Here is a 15,808-nt window from a genome sequence, read left to right as displayed (position 1 = left end):
CTTTCCCTATTAATCCGGACCACGGTTAGCCTCGATGACGCCAGAATTATATTTTCCTTTCCTTTTTTCCTCCTATCGCTCCAAGATTCTACGATGGAATCGCGACTAGACACGCGAGAGACGATTTTCCGTACGGTCACCAGCCTGATCACTCTCGAGGGGGTGGAACCTTCGAGGACCGATCTCTGGAAGAGGAGGAATCGTCAGAGACTGTGGAAGATTTTTACCGTTAGTTGGACGATATAAAGTACCGAAAAGGAATGCAGACGGTTGCTTTCGCGGCGTGCTCGCATAATCGGCCCTGTTTACATGGCCACTGTGCCAAGATATTAGTAAAATGTAGCCAGTGGTAAAGGTACCGTAATTGAAGGCTGCGCCGTGTGTAACGAGCGGAACCATTAAAAAGTTTAAAGAGGATTAATGGTGCCACCTTAGAAGGTATCGTTCGTCCGGCAATTAAGGTTAACGAACAACGAATCAGGACTTTATGACGCCTAAAACAGCGTATATATCATACCGTGACAGAAGTTTACGTTACGTCTTAATCCTCTTCTGCATCTGGTATCTCGTTTGAACACACTTGAAGAAGCAGATAGGTAGATGTTGATCTTGGGGGAACTGACTTTTTTGCATGGCAAATGAAATGCTCACCCAGATAGATATTTCAACAAAAATTACACGCGGGAATGTCTGATAGAGTTGTAGCGCAATTTATTTCATAAACAGGCCGGAGAGAATCGAGTGGATGGTTATTCTTATTAATACCATTAGCGTAACTATGTGTGCTCACGTTTACCACCGTACCTGGATGCATTAACGATTATGTGGGTCAGGGTCAACATCTGCTTATCTCACTCGCTCAGATACATTCAGGTTTTGTCAGCAGGGTTTCAGCTATCGATATACCGGGTGCCACGTTACGATTTCCTTGGGATAATAATCATCTTTCATGCGAGATGACTAGAAAGTATTTGGAATTCGAATCCTTTTAATGCCCGAAGAACGCACGATTTTCTTCGATTTAATTGGGATTAAAGTACGAAGGAATTCTCTGATTTAATCATTTTCTAGATCGAGCAGCTTAAAAAGCCTGCTACCTACGTTAAGCCTTGCAGAAGGAATGGCTGCCAGCTCTCTTTTTAGTGTAATTTACGTCCAGAAGAAACTGCCATAATACGTACAAAAATTGACAATGCGCTACATGTTCCTTTATTTTCGGGTAATAGCTACCTATTACTTTGCAAATTACGGCAAATTGATGGTTACGTTATTGCAATATCATTCCTGCAACAGCGCCGCGGAAAAATTACAGTTCCAGATGAAAGAAATCACAATTTACTAAATATATGTCAGCTGCAGAAATAATAATGGCAATCAGAAGGAGCTATAAACTCAGAAACTTTCACGACATTACCAGCCTCGGAAAAGTGCAAAACTCGTACAACGGATGCTATCGATTTTCTTCTGTGAATCCTCAATGCCAGCCTATCTTTCCTCCACATTTACAAACGAAATAAATTTACACAGAATCTAGTTTCGCTCGTCTGATAAAACCAGTTACACGGATGTAACGCGTGAAGAGTTTGGATAAAAGTCGGTCGTAGGTCCTTCGCAGATTATCGATTCGCGAGTTTCATCGAACCATTTATCTGATAGTCGATCGATCGGTAAAAGGAAGTAACAAATGAAAAGAGAAGCTCGTCGAACATATTTTTCGCATTCCTCTGTTGGTCCTGGATCGCGTGCAGGGAAACCCGTTTTCTCGTTCGCGAGATCGAACGGTGGATCCGAGATATTCGCAACCATGTCGGTGAAAAGCAGGAAACGCGAGCCGAAAGAGAAAATGAATAATAGGAAAGGTCGAGAAACCGTCGTGTAAATCACTCGAGAAACCAGGGCGACGTGCCGCCCACATACGGGGGTTTTGCCATCGGTAGTTTACGCACTCGAACGTGATTTCTTGATCTTTCGATCGTGATAAGAAGACGGAAGAGACTCGTTCGCGAGACGAAATCTGAACCTTCGACCAACGAACGTAACGAATGGGATATATTATTCCGGAAGTGAAAAGTAGTACTTAATTTAGATGACACGTTTATCCTGTTATCAGTGATTTATGGAAATCTAATAAGTTTATAATTGTTTTTTATCGTTTAAAGTGAAACGATTTCCTCTGCTCTAAATCGACGCTTTTCCCTACTGAAAAGCGCGTGAAAGTTCAATTTCATATATTATATTAAATGATATCTCGATCCGTCTAAGATCTAACTTTCTCGATTATAAATATTTGATACATTCCGCTACATGGCTATCGATTTAAAATTTATAATTAATACTCATAGCCGAGGTATTCGTGACTTTCGTGATCCAGATTGCTCCTATTTAAGGCTTCTTCGAATATCCTCTTCGAGAAAAAAAATTTCTGCGTGTACCTAACATTGTTACGTTTTGAAAAGATGCAATTACAATGATAAAGATTCGATATTCAAATAACAAATAAAATAATTAACAAAATGGTACGTTACGATTGCAGGTCGATCAGAAGCCGTTGCATAAGCCAAATCATCATGAGAATCATGTATCTCAGATTACAAAATCGATCCAGTCACAAGCGAATCATAGTACTCCGAATCATGTTCAATCCCATGGTCAGCCTAATCATGTCATCTCAAACCACGAGAACCACGTGTCTGCCAGTCGTGTGCCGAACCACGTGTCGGCGACGAACCAGACGAATCATCAGAAAAACCAGCAAAACCAGCGGCTCAGCCCGAACCAGGAATGGCGGCAACCGGAAGACAACGGCAGATTGCAAGAAGATGGCATCTACGAGAGCGGGCCAGTCGTCAACGACGGAAAACACTCTCTGTTGCAGTACGCCATGCTGAACTTTAGACAAAGCACAGAGAAGTTAGTACATTATTTCAATTAATTTCCTATATCTATCTTAATTTAGTTTCACAATTTATTTCGTGAGATAATATATTTGTCTTTAATAGACAGCAATCATAAATTTAGAAAACCCTTGAAATATTGTATAAATGCAGGAGCTTTTCCTTACAGTTGTTACCTTTAATTGAAATTAGAAAATAAATTAAAACTTCTGCATTTAGCGAACAAAATTTCAACGAGTATACTTAATTACCAATTCTAAAAATCAAGCTCATAATGTATTTTCTTTTGCAACGTGTTACACGCTATACGCTCTAGGCTAGAATCAGTAAGTATGAAAAAAAATATATATCTCGTAATTGGAACAAATTCCCGCCCTTAAAATTCTAAACAAACGAGAAACACTTTTACCAAAACGAGACATCGCAATAAAAGAGAAATTAATGTTAACGACTAATTGGTCCCTCTTACGCAAGAAACACGAGCCAGCCGTGTTGAGAAAGCATAACGCACTGCAGTTCTCAGAGTAACATCGACCATCTTGGTGAACGTGCGGCTAACGAGTACAGCTCGTCTCCTTTTGGCATTATTCCGCGTTTCGCGAGTTACCGTTCCAAAGTGCATCCTAACTTGTCGAGAAAACCTGAATTTGTTCGTTGGACATAAAAATTTGTGATCAAATTTTTTATATATACTATAACCTCGTTCTTGATGGAGAGACTATGTCAGGGAAGAAAGATCTAGATGGAATTTAAGAAAACCACTAATGAATAGATTTCTAAAAACCATGTACGTAGGATTACAATATTGCACTTTAATTGACTATGAAATATTATAAAGAAACGAGAATTGACATTGCAAATGTATTTTAATTTTACTTCGCCACTCAATGCCTGCTAACTATACTAACGTGTACGACTAATTAAAGTTAATTAGATGTTTTCACTGTTCATTGTACAGTTTTCATTATTCAAAGAGATTTGGAAATAATTATTTAGACGTGCTTTACACAGGAAACGGATTTGTAACGAGGTAAAATCTAAGTAAAACGAGAGAAGACTTGACGCAAAAACGATAACGAACTGACAGGATACAGAAAGATCAACCTTCGACCAAGTCGAAGAGGTATCATTAAAACACCTAACTAGAGTGTAGACTTCCTAAACATGACTTTGACAAGTGACGACCACCCGGCCAGTATTCTCAACGGGACTTTTTCCTCTGTCTGTAGCAACATCCTGCAATGGAAATCTCCTTTACGGCTACGTACTCCTCCAACTAGACGTCTTCCGTTTTGGAAGACTATTACTTACGTCACCCCCAAGTCCCGTTCCGTCGATAAATTGATTCCAACAGCCCCTTTGTGCAATTAGAACTTTTTACTATCATAAGTAGATTTTTGAGAAACGAATGCTTTAATAAAGCTCTCCTTTTTATAGGTTTGAAATGTTGAAAACAGCAGATGGATCCATAAGTGGATCTCTTAAGGTGATAGAATCCCTGAAAAGTAAAAAGAAGAATAAGAAAAGCAAAGGTCAACAGGATGGTGCAGAATGGACTTGGAAGGAGCAAGTGGATCTTGTAAAATACTCTGCCGTGCCAATAGAGCAAAGTCTTTTGAGACTGGATGCAGATTTAAGTGCCTTGGCAGTGGAATGCTTCTTATGTCTGATGAGATACATGGGTGATCAACCGTTACCTCCAGATACTAGTGAAGTAAAATGTGTTTACACCATTTTGATGGTTAGTGACATTATTTTCTTTAAACTAATGAATTTCTTGAAAAAGAAGTTATGAGATTTAAACATTTTATAAATGCATGTCCATTAAAACCTTGTTCTTCAATTAACAATAGTATTTCATTACCTGTATGGCCTATAAAATAATACAGTGATACTTCACCAGCAAATTTGTTATCAAAGAGGAAGATAAATATGATATTGCTAATTTGTATTTCTCCCATAGCCATTTTTATTTTCATCTATTTCTAAACATCTCTTACATTGAAAAGGAATACTTATAATAAGCCTTAATCCTCTAAATAACTACAATGAGAAAAACCATCACTTTCTCCCCTTATAAACTATTGAAATCTAAATTTAACATTTAAGAATATTATTCTCACCATTTTCAATTTCATTGCAGCATTGTCACAAATATGAACTACTTCGTGATGAAGTTTACTGTCAACTGATGAAACAGACTACAAACAACAAGAGCCCAAATCCAGATAGTTGTCAACGTGGCTGGAGAATCTTCAGTATCGTTGCTGCTTATTTCACTTGCAGCGATGGTCTGAGACCTTACCTTACCAAATATCTGGAAACTGCAGCTTATGATAAGAGGAGAGCTTATCATGGAACAGCCACAGTGTGTCTACAGAATCTTAGAAAGACAGTTAAATATGGAGGAAGAAAAAATGTGCCAAGCGTGGATGAGATTATGGCAATCAGTGCAGGAAGAAATGCAAAGAGACAGATATACAGATTACCAGGTGGAACAGAAAGAGTAATCAACACCAAATGTACAACTGTTGTACAGGTAAGTTCTTTCAATTACTTACTGTAAATTATAAAACAAAGAAGAAATGAATTGGGATATTTATATAATAGTACTAAAATTTCTTAAATACAACAAAATAATCGCTGTTTTATAAATCTTTTAAAAAATACAGTTGAGACTCTGTGCTTTAGTATGCAATTATTAATATGAACAAAAAATCATATTATAACTACCATATCAATTTAATAGTACAAAATTATAAGCATTAAAGTTCTTAATTCATAATTAATGTATAAAATGACAGTTTCAAATACTTTCGGATTAAAAAAAACGTAATTTGATATTACATAACCTAAATTGACATACTCGGCATAGCGTCAAAGAAATCTCGTTAATTAGTATATGTATATCATAAATAACAATAGATATAATTACTTCCTTAATTAAAATAAAATAAGTTAAAAAGTTTACCGATAACTCTGTCCTTTTTATCAATTTTCCTCCTTTTTATGAAACACTTTCAACTCACCGACATCACTGCGCTTCGTAACCCTTGTTAAGCAAGGAAAATTTGCGCGCCAAAATTCAAATTCAAATCTTTATATACCATGCATATACATTTATCGAAACTATTATTTTAATTTATTTTTATTAACAGGATGTTATCGAAGAGATGTGCAACATAATATCTGTAAGAAATCCTCATGAAATGGATGAATTCTCGTTGTATTGTATCGTCGATGGTGATGCATTTACTATGCCTTTAGCTAGGGATGAATATGTACTAGATGTAACTACAGAACTACATAAAAATCATCAAGTTTTTTATTTAATATTCTGCAGGTTTGTTTTAACCACGGAAGAAATTATTTAAAAATGTTTGAAATTATTTAAATATAATTCTACTTAAACCTAAGTAAGCACTATAAATAAAATTGTAAGAAATTAATATAAATAACCTTTCTAAATTTAGATCTGTATGGTATTATCCTTTAAGACTGGATGCACCACTGTATATAGAAGTCGTATTCAATCAAATTGCTCCAGACTATTTGGAAGGTCTTTTATTAGTTTTACCTGGTGAACATTTACCTCAAGAAGTCATAGTGAGTTTCTCCTACCTTTTAGGATTTTCTACAATATACTAAATTCACATTTAATTTTTAATTAATGTCTTTTCTTTTTAGTATGACATGGCACAAATAGCTGCTCTTTTACATAGGGCAGCAGATATGACCCATGAACCAACAACAAAAGAAATAAAATATTTATTACCAAAACCAGTGCTTAGTTTAAGAGAACCACGACCACAACAGTGGTCAAATATGGTTCAGCAAGCATGGAATAACGTGCAACACAATACAGTAGCTGCTTGTAAAGCACAGGTGCTTGGTGAGTGTTTTAATTGTTTACTATGACCATTAATTTTACAAAAGGAATAACTTATTTTCATGTCTCAGAAATTCTGTGGAAGTGGCCATTGTTCGGATCTAGTTTCTTTGCTGTGAAAAGGGTTCCTGAAGGAAAAGAAAAGGGTGGTGATCATATTTTGGCACTTAATAGACATGGAGTACATTTTATCGATTTGATCACACATGTGGGTAATCCAACTCCTAATTTTCTGCTCTTATCTAAAGAAGTAATTCATTAATTTAACATTAAATTTTCAGGAAACCCTTTATCATTATCCCTACTCTGAGGTAATCTCTACCAGAAAGGTAAAATCTGAAGAAGGAACCCTTTACCTTGACATGAAGTGTGGTAATTTGATGCAACAACGAATCACGAGACTTCAGACTGAACAGGCTCACGAAATTTCGCGACTAATTAGACAATACATTACCATGGAACAAAGAGCCACCAATGCTCAAGGTGCTGGCATTGGGTTTGGCATGAGATAAGATTCTGGATCTGCATTCTGTATTTTAGAGTCAAAATTTTAGGGGCATACATTGTTTTTGTATTACCTAATTGGGTAAATAATACTGTAAATACGTATTTAAGAAAAACAATTCCGAAATGAATAAAACAAGGAAAGGAGGAGAGAAGACATTCCAAAAACTTTGATATAGAGTTCTTTAACATCTTTAGACAAGTTGAATCAGAAGAAAAATTGCTCATAGCGTTCGAAAATTTCGAAGAAGTGTCAGTAAAATTACATTTATTTCATTGCTATTTATTTATACCAGAAGCAAAAGATTGTAAAATTTCGTATCGAAAATGCAAACTAGATGAGGAATGTAGTTTGAAATCTTATTGACTTGTATATATATATATCTAGTTAGAGATGAGAAACAACTAGAATTGGCAGAAACAGAGTTCATCCGATATCACTGTCATAGATACAACTGTTGTAACTATCTCTCAGATCGTGACAATGTATTTCACATATTTCTTCCATAAACCTCGACGAATACACCAAAATGTAACAAACTTAAAAGATAAGTCACAAGTTCATACCTCGATATAAAAGGAAGATGGATGATCAAGAATACTGCATGAAAATGGACATATGATGATGGACAATTCAATGACATTCCAGTGTTCAAACTATCATTTCATAAAATAAGACATTCTAGTTACACAACAGTCTTAATAATGAGAATATCTGATTATCTTCTTCATTAACGTGCATTAATTTTATATATAACGTTAAGGAAGAAAAAGAAGATGAAGAAGAGGAACGAATGCTCAAGTATCTAAGCAATTATTCTCAACTCTGTAAATACGCGTTTAGAAACGTTTAGAGAAAGAGAGAACTGCGTGAAAGGTTGGACGAGAGAACGACGGTTCTGTGAATGGAAATATATCGATATTATAGCTCATTAGCAGCTTTTTAAATAAGATTCGATGGCAGGACACGTCGATACTCTCGATGGCTGCTGCGTCTTCCGGTTGATTTCTTTCTCTTTCAGTTCCAGTGAGGGCAAGTTTCTTCTAGTTACATTTGATAATCGAAGAAACTGTCAATCACATTGAATGATAAGTAACAACTTTCGATATCGAATAGAATCGATTTATTTATATAACAAGCGTAAGAAAAAGAAACGATACGGTACACGTAAAAGTTAATGTAAATCCAATTAAACGCTAATATCTTTAACGAGTACGTTCTGATGGAGACTAACAAATTGCGGTTATATGTTTATCACAAGGAGACATTATTATTAATAATTGTACGTATGCGTATCGATGTGAACGGAGGTGTTAAAACTTTATATTAAAAGTTTCTACATATACGAAAATAATCATGTGTCTGTGAAGTTCCCTTGTCTTCCTCCAAAATTATTAATACGATCTGTAAATAATAAATATTAAGTAAGTTAATGAGTCAAATCAATAAAACTCAGAAAAAGTAAAGAAACCTTTGCTCATCTATTAATAAGGAGTGTTATTTAATTATTCGGGAAATGTACGCATATATCTGTCATGAAAGAAGACAGTGAGTCAAAATATTGGTCTATCAATAAAAAAAAGGAAATATACAAATTGCATAAGAAATACATTGAGAAAAATAAGTAGAAAAGAAAAAGTAAAATTTAGGAAAAGAAAAATAATTAGCACTTGAAAAGAAATAAGTAGAAACTAAAAGAAAAATTATACAATACCTGAAAAAACAAATTATTATTAAATTATTTACGAAGATGGAACGTGAGTGGAACGGATAGTGGCAATCAGCTTCACTTTCGCCATCAGAGCGATCTGTGATTTTAGACTCGAAGCTCGAATTCCACAACGAGAACATAGACGGCTCTGATGTCAGTTTACTAACTCTGGTTATATACTCCTAATATATTTTAATAAATCCACTAATTACTCTTGAGTAATTATAAAAGTTTATAAATTAATTCCGGAAATTGAGTAATTTATTAACTTTTCACTGTTAGAGCCCTTCTATCCTTTTCTATTTTCCCTCTGTCCTTGTCTGTTACGTGACGAGCTCTTCGACGACCTCCTCGCCTATTCTATATTCCTATTACTTCTCTGAGCTTCGGGTCCAAAATCATAACTGACACTGATCACAGGCAGTAAAATTTTTATTTGAACTAGATATCTCTTTTAATTAGGTGCTCCAAATACATCTTAATAAATCAATTCGGCAATAGAAAATTAATAAATTTTCAATTTTCTGTAATTAATTCATGAACATTTATAACTGCACAGCAAAGTTGGAATTATAGGCAACATTCTTATACAATGTTTAATTTAATAATTAATACTTACATGAGCGATAGGTTTTGTATTTCCTGTGTTTAATGATTATATTTTCGTTTCCTTTCTGTAGTAAATAAGATTACTATAGGAAACTGTTTTATTTGCATAGTAGTCTTATTATATTGTAATAAATATATACTAACATAAGAAAGCATAAAAAATAAATTTTTTGTGATAGAGCAATTTCATTTGCAGATTCGTATTCAGGGAGGTAAGCGCAACAAGAGTTACCCAATGGATACTACAAATTTGAGAAAAAGTTAAAATTTGTTGGACAGTGTAATATAACACTCACAAAATGTATAATAAAGAATTTATTACTTTTTTATATTTTAAAATAATAATTTGATACATTCAAATATTTCGTACAATTTTCAGTATACAAATTTTATTTTAATAAAGACCACTTGAGTTGTTCCTTTGCAGATTGCAAAACCTAGAACAAAAATAAAATATTTAATGACACAAATGAAAATTCTATGAAAGATTGTTGATAATTCTGCCTTCTAGAATCACAAAAACTTACAATCAGAGACTGTGCGAAGAATGTAGAATGATGCATGAACACAAAATAAAAAAATCGAAAATGTTTCTATGTGGTAAATGGACATAAACTTTGCTATGCCATTAAATTAATTAAATATCCTATACCTAATATTAAATATTACCTGTGCAACTGTTTGTTCTCCAAGTGGAATATCATCGGTTCTTAATGCTACCCTCTGAACCACACTTGAAGCATCAGCATCGAGAATAATTCTAAAAAAAATTTCCAAATTATTTTCTGCTTTTTACATACATGTTAATATGTAATTTCTAAATTTAAACATTTTTATTTACCCTCCATCACAAATTTCATCCATTGCTAGCATGACTATATCCAAGCTATCTAAAACAGCTTTTTTTTCAACAGTTTTTCTTAAAATTTGACTCACTGAATCAAAGAAACAATTTAACACGCTCATTAAGATTAACTGGAATAAAAATCAAAAACTGTAAAACTGCAGAAATATTATTTATTACTAACAGAGTAAAATATATATGATAAAGTTGATATGTACTTCATTTTCGTTAGAACTTCCCATAACATAAAACAACAAATCTACGTTACATCTATAAACACATGTTAAACCATCCAGCATAATAATTTCTGCATTTGCTCTGTGTGTTTTGTTGAAGAGATTTTCTTCAAATGTTTTTTGTTCTTTTGTTGTAAGAAAAACATTTTTGTCATAATATTTGGCTAATATCCTATTGCCATCATTGTCCAGAATTACCATTGCCTTGACTATATAAAGCGTTGGTTCCTACATATACATATATTTTACATTAAAATGTAATTCATAAAAAAAAGTTTTCCCAGTTATGCACCCATGTAGTACTCAAATACAATCTTTTTAATGATCATACATGCTACATTAAATTAAAGAGGTTAGGAAACACTTTCGTTCAATCATTATTTAAATAAATGATAATAATTGGGAACAGATACGGAAAGCAAACTTAAAATCAGTAGAAATCATACGCGTTGCCAAAAATTGCGATCCTGGTCACTCTGAAGCATTGGAGAGAGGTTATGTTGCACGACTTTTGATGATCCAGCACGATTCATGATTACGATTGCACGAGACAATACTTACATCAAGAATATATTATTAAGAGATGTACTTTACTGTGAAATCTACATAAAAAAAAAAAACGTAAAGTGCATATTAGGAAAACCTACCGATAGCTGACTCTCCATGTTTACGTCACACTTGACGCGTCAATGTCTACTATACAACGTGAATCAAGATATTTCCTAAAAGAGAACAAATTCGAATATATAATAAACCAAAATAAATATAATACGATTTTTTTATTTCTAAAGCATTATTTTTAGTAGCTTTATTTTTCTATTTCAATATTATTTACATTAATCAACATTATCGTGTACTAAATAATTCAACCACATATTATACATTTATATGCATTTACTATTATTTAATATTGTACAATTATATAAAATTTAGTTATGTTACGAAATGTATAAACGTCTCAATATATTAATTTATTATTAAATTAATATCCTTAAATATTATACATAGGTCGAACGTACTTTGAAACATATTCTTTTTCAATCTAAATCATTTCTATTCCTACAAATTTTATTCATATCACATAAATTATCTTATTTTTCAGCGACAGTCTCCTTTTTTATCATATTTGAATATTTCCGTAAAAATTCAGGTCCATCCCATTTACCACTGTAAATTATAAAGGTATAAAAATCTTTATAAAAAAGATCTTTTTAATGTCAGCATTATAAACTTATTTTAAATTTATAATAAAGTTACCGTGTCATTAAGGTCCAATACAAAAGCGGAAATGCATAAGCTTTGAGTATAAATGTGAAAAAATATTCTTTGCCTTGATTTACTGGAAATGTTTCCATTGGTTGCAAGTTGTAGTCGAATTCTGCTAAAATGCATTTTCTATAACCAGTAACTAAGGGACAAGATGAATAACCATTGTAAGCCATAGTCATTGGTTTACCAGCTAAATCATCTATAATATTTTTAAAAAGAACTTTTCCTTGAGCAGCTGTAAAAAGAAAAAGTTCTTCAATACAAATTTTGTTTCATAATTATTAAAGATTCATACTATACCTATTGCTGCCATTGTTTTAGAATTAGGAGCATTAATGCAATCTCCAATTCCATATATATTGGAATACCTTGTGTGCTGTAAGGTTTTAGGATCTACTGATAAAAACCCTACTTCATTTGTTAATGAAGGATGTTTTTTTAAAACATCAGGTGGACCCATTGGTGGACACACGTGAAGTAACGAATACTAAACAAACAAATATTACACATTATCTCTCTATTATATGTATTCATGTTATACATGTATGCATTTCATACAAAACATAAAAAAATACTTTTTCAACAAACGTTTCATTTGTCCCATCTAATTTTTGAAATACTGCTTCTTCCTTAGATAGATCTATTTCTGTAAGAGCAGTGTGAACATTAACAGTAATGTTTCTTCGTTTGCACACCTCCCAAAGTGCATCAGCATATTTTTTTACACCAAATATAACTGGTAAAGCAGTGTTATACACAACTTTTACATTATCGCGTACATTTTGCTTTAAAAAAATAAATACAAACTATAATATGTATACTAATAAATTTAGAAAAAATGAAAATATAATTATATATACATTTCGAAAGTACTCCTCTGCAATATATGCAATTTTTTGTGGTGCACCAGGACACTTAACTGGACTATTTGGAAAGGTAAATATTGCAGTACCACTCTCAGTTCTTGCAATTTTTGGAAACACATTTACAACTGTATCAGATCCATAAATTGAACAAACTCCTGACATATTATCTTTGAGACCTGCCACTAAACCTGGTATCTACATATATAAAATAAAAAATTAATTTATATTTGTTAGTTAAAAGACATAAAATAATTTGTCCAACCTCACTTTTTCCCAATGCAATTGCAAACCCATTGCAACAATCATGATTTCATATTGTACACTATCTCCATTGCTCATAGTCACTTGATTCTGTGTTGGTTCAAAACTCATTACATTTTCTTGGAACCACTTTGCATTTTTTGGTAAAGTATCTTTCATTAGTTTTTTTGAATCTTTAAAAGATCTTATGCCACCACCAATCAAAGTAAACATTGGTTGATAATAATGTATCTAAAACATAATAGTTTATATAGTAAAATATCTTATTTAATTTGAGAACGTATTACATATTACCATTATTAAAAGTTTTAACTATAAGATTAAGAGATTTTACCTCATTTGGTTCTATTATAACAACTTGATTTGGATCTTTGTATTTATCGGCAAACTTTGCAGCCATGCTACAACCTCCAGTACCACCACCAACTACTAATACTTTACACCTAAACCATTTCTCATTCACATTAATATTCATATAGTTGCTAAATTTGTAGCATATAAGTTTTTACATTTTCTATGTGTAAAATAACAATACTTACAAATGATGAACATTTCTATATCCATTTTTAATTAATATATTTCTTTTCAGTGATTTTAAATTAGAAGTGTTTAAGCAAGATATGGTATTACAGAAATTCCTAATATGACTCATTCCTAAAATCAATAAAGATAAATTTTAGTACAATTCTGTAAAATTATAAATAATTTATAAAAATGAATAAAAATTTATAAATTATGAACAGTTTCATTTCAATTGATTGTTAAAATTAATAAAGCAGTTCTAATCTTAAAGCATTCTAAAAAAAAAGATAATCGTGACACTTATATGTCAAGTACAAAAAGATGTCGTTTAAAAAATTAATAATTAGAACAAGAAAATACCTGCTGTTTCTAGTAGAAATGTCAGATGATTAAAAATAAAATATATTTAGCAAAAGTCGTGTATACTGATGTTTCAAAATAATTTTCTCGAATAATTCTATATAATACTCAGTAACATGTACTTTCTTAACCCTAAACAAATGATACACACTTGAAATCTACGTATAAAGTCATAAGTTCGCAGTTACGTACGACCCTGATACACGAATACTGACGGTAGTATACACCCTGAAAGATACTTATAAATTTATCTTGAGACAATGCGCACGCGTGAATTTAAATTTTGAAGAATTAACTTATAGTGTTTTATAGATAACTTTAATATAACATGTAAATATCATAAAATAACTGATCAACTTTTTATAGCATATGTAACATATAAATATAATATACCATCTTTAATATAATTGATACTATCTCTTAACTAAAAATTCATCAAATTGATATACTTTAATATTATTTTCTATGCATTTAAATATATTGATTACTTTTCATGAAATAAAAGTTAGCAAACAATAAATAATTTTTATCACTTTTTCCTTTAATCAATTTTAAATAAAATATATAATAGTGAAAAAGTTTCAATCAAATATCTAATATCAAAAAATGACTAGTTTCAAAATAAAGTAACTTAGTACCATTTAAGGTCATTAAATAAATCAAATAGTACATGGTTCTAATATGAAAAGGTGAAATAAGAAAAGTCACGTAGATACTTGTTTTAGTCATTCTTTTGCTTCTCTCTTTATTGAGGATAACTTTTAACGCCGCCTGAAACTAGGCAAGCTTAACTCGGGTCTCGAAAATCATCAGTCATGAGAGAGAAAACAAAGAGTTTATGTCTTCTATAAAACATATTTTTTTAAAAAGATAAGCATGCTTGTCCAACTTGAGCCTTCATTATGAAATAACAATTGCACTCATAATTAAAAAAGGTAATAATACTCGTTTAACATCAAGGTGAGTTTACTTAAAAAAAAAAAAAAAAATAATAATAAAAAAGGAAAAAAAGTATACCATACTTAAAATACATTTGAAATGAACTTTGTACAGCTCATAATTTAGTTTTTAATACGAAATTACTGTTGATTTTGCAAACAAATTTTCTCACGACTAAAGACTTCCGGATCGAGCGTGTATCCACGATACGCAGGCTCCGTGGCATGCGCGTGAAATACAAATGCACGACTTGCAAACGATAATAATAATAATAAGTATACACTCTCCACGAATCGTCATTTCTGTTTAAGTCCTTAAGAATAAATTTATTTACATCGCGGACACGGTTTTTCTTCGGTTATCTCGCGTTCGTCCTTTTAAAAAAACTCCTTCATTTTCTACCTCGATTGAACTCATGTATGTTTTCTGTTTAATCCTTCTTTTTCGAAGAAAGAAACGAAAGCTGTTGTTTCCAAAGAAACATATTATTTCCGTTCTAATCGAGGATTTATAGCTAAATTTTATCTAACGATCTCAAGCGAGTCCGTTTCGTTCTTCGAAAAAATTGGTCGACAAACGAATTATTATTCAATAAAACAATGCCGTGCGTTCCGACGCCGTCTCATTCGAAATTCTACGTAATTAATTTTCTCTCTTTCGCTCTCGCTCTTTCTCTCGCTTTCTCGCTCTCTCTTTCTCACTCATGCACACGGACAGGCACACACACACACACACACACACACACACACACACACGCGCGCGCGTGCTCTTTTGCTCTCGCTCTCTCCGTGTCGCTGAACTGTGATAAATGGTGAAACAGTTGTGTTACAATTATTACGCTGAAATATTCGCTTAATTGAAAATAATTAGCAATAAACGTCGTTTGTACCACACAGCCAAGAG

The 15,808-nt window shown here is 32.5% G+C and overlaps 3 protein-coding genes across 5 annotated transcripts in view; 1 reads left to right on the top strand and 2 right to left on the bottom strand.

Moving 5' to 3' along the window:
- Positions 1-8,684, top strand: part of Myo10A (unconventional myosin 10A) — a 47,168-nt gene extending 38,484 nt beyond the window's left edge. The window contains 8 exon segments of the mRNA XM_017897078.1: positions 2,534-2,910; positions 4,332-4,635; positions 5,038-5,433; positions 6,053-6,237; positions 6,368-6,500; positions 6,582-6,786; positions 6,855-6,991; positions 7,065-8,684. Of these exon segments, the coding sequence (XP_017752567.1) occupies positions 2,534-2,910; positions 4,332-4,635; positions 5,038-5,433; positions 6,053-6,237; positions 6,368-6,500; positions 6,582-6,786; positions 6,855-6,991; positions 7,065-7,295 (1,968 nt within the window). The 3' untranslated portion in view covers positions 7,296-8,684.
- A 1,286-nt stretch (positions 8,685-9,970) lies between these two features.
- zetaCOP (COPI coat complex subunit zeta) lies at positions 9,971-11,403 on the bottom strand. Of its 3 annotated transcripts, XM_017897093.1 has the most exons (6): positions 11,336-11,403; positions 11,135-11,244; positions 10,671-10,916; positions 10,450-10,583; positions 10,278-10,368; positions 9,971-10,045 (listed from the first exon to the last, which is right to left on the bottom strand). In XM_017897093.1, exons 2-6 carry the CDS (start codon positions 11,219-11,221, stop codon positions 9,998-10,000), a joined length of 606 nt encoding a protein of 201 aa, XP_017752582.1. In that variant the 5' UTR covers positions 11,222-11,244; positions 11,336-11,403; the 3' UTR covers positions 9,971-9,997. The 3 variants fall into 3 exon arrangements, with proteins under 3 accessions (XP_017752582.1, XP_017752584.1, XP_017752583.1); XM_017897095.1 differs by lacking the exon at positions 11,135-11,244; XM_017897094.1 differs by lacking the exon at positions 11,336-11,403 and having other exon boundaries at positions 11,135-11,329.
- A 309-nt stretch (positions 11,404-11,712) lies between these two features.
- On the bottom strand, positions 11,713-14,045 carry Sqor (Sulfide quinone oxidoreductase). Its single transcript, XM_017897092.1, has 9 exons — positions 13,967-14,045; positions 13,624-13,738; positions 13,419-13,527; positions 13,091-13,315; positions 12,818-13,018; positions 12,533-12,742; positions 12,258-12,444; positions 11,946-12,192; positions 11,713-11,855 (listed from the first exon to the last, which is right to left on the bottom strand). The coding sequence occupies exons 2-9, from the start codon at positions 13,734-13,736 to the stop codon at positions 11,780-11,782; spliced, it is 1,368 nt and encodes a 455-aa protein (XP_017752581.1). The 5' UTR covers positions 13,737-13,738; positions 13,967-14,045; the 3' UTR covers positions 11,713-11,779.
- Positions 14,046-15,808: the final 1,763 nt, after the last annotated feature.

This window comes from Eufriesea mexicana, unplaced genomic scaffold, assembly GCF_001483705.2.
Source record: "Eufriesea mexicana isolate 0111107269 unplaced genomic scaffold, ASM148370v2 scaffold422, whole genome shotgun sequence".
NCBI lineage: Eukaryota > Metazoa > Arthropoda > Insecta > Hymenoptera > Apidae > Eufriesea > Eufriesea mexicana.
Note: the sequence above shows the minus strand (reverse complement) of the source record. Positions and strands in the feature narration are given on the sequence as shown.

What these genes read in the sequence shown, in the direction of transcription:
- zetaCOP (XM_017897093.1), bottom strand. Translation starts at nt 11,221, where the DNA reads ATGAATCGTGCTGGATCATCAAAAGTCGTGCAACATAACCTCTCTCCA. An exon ending in ATCGCAATTTTTGGCAACGC is followed by an intron (nt 10,917 to 11,134) that starts GTATGATTTCTA and finishes ATGTATATGTAG; the next exon opens with GAACCAACGCTTTATATAGT. An exon ending in GATGAAATTTGTGATGGAGG is followed by an intron (nt 10,369 to 10,449) that starts GTAAATAAAAAT and finishes AATTTTTTTTAG; the next exon opens with AATTATTCTCGATGCTGATG.
- Sqor (XM_017897092.1), bottom strand. Translation starts at nt 13,736, where the DNA reads ATGAGTCATATTAGGAATTTCTGTAATACCATATCTTGCTTAAACACT. An exon ending in CAGAGGAGTACTTTCGAAAT is followed by an intron (nt 12,743 to 12,817) that starts GTATATATAATT and finishes ATTTTTTTAAAG; the next exon opens with CAAAATGTACGCGATAATGT. An exon ending in ATGAAACGTTTGTTGAAAAA is followed by an intron (nt 12,445 to 12,532) that starts GTATTTTTTTAT and finishes TTGTTTGTTTAG; the next exon opens with TATTCGTTACTTCACGTGTG.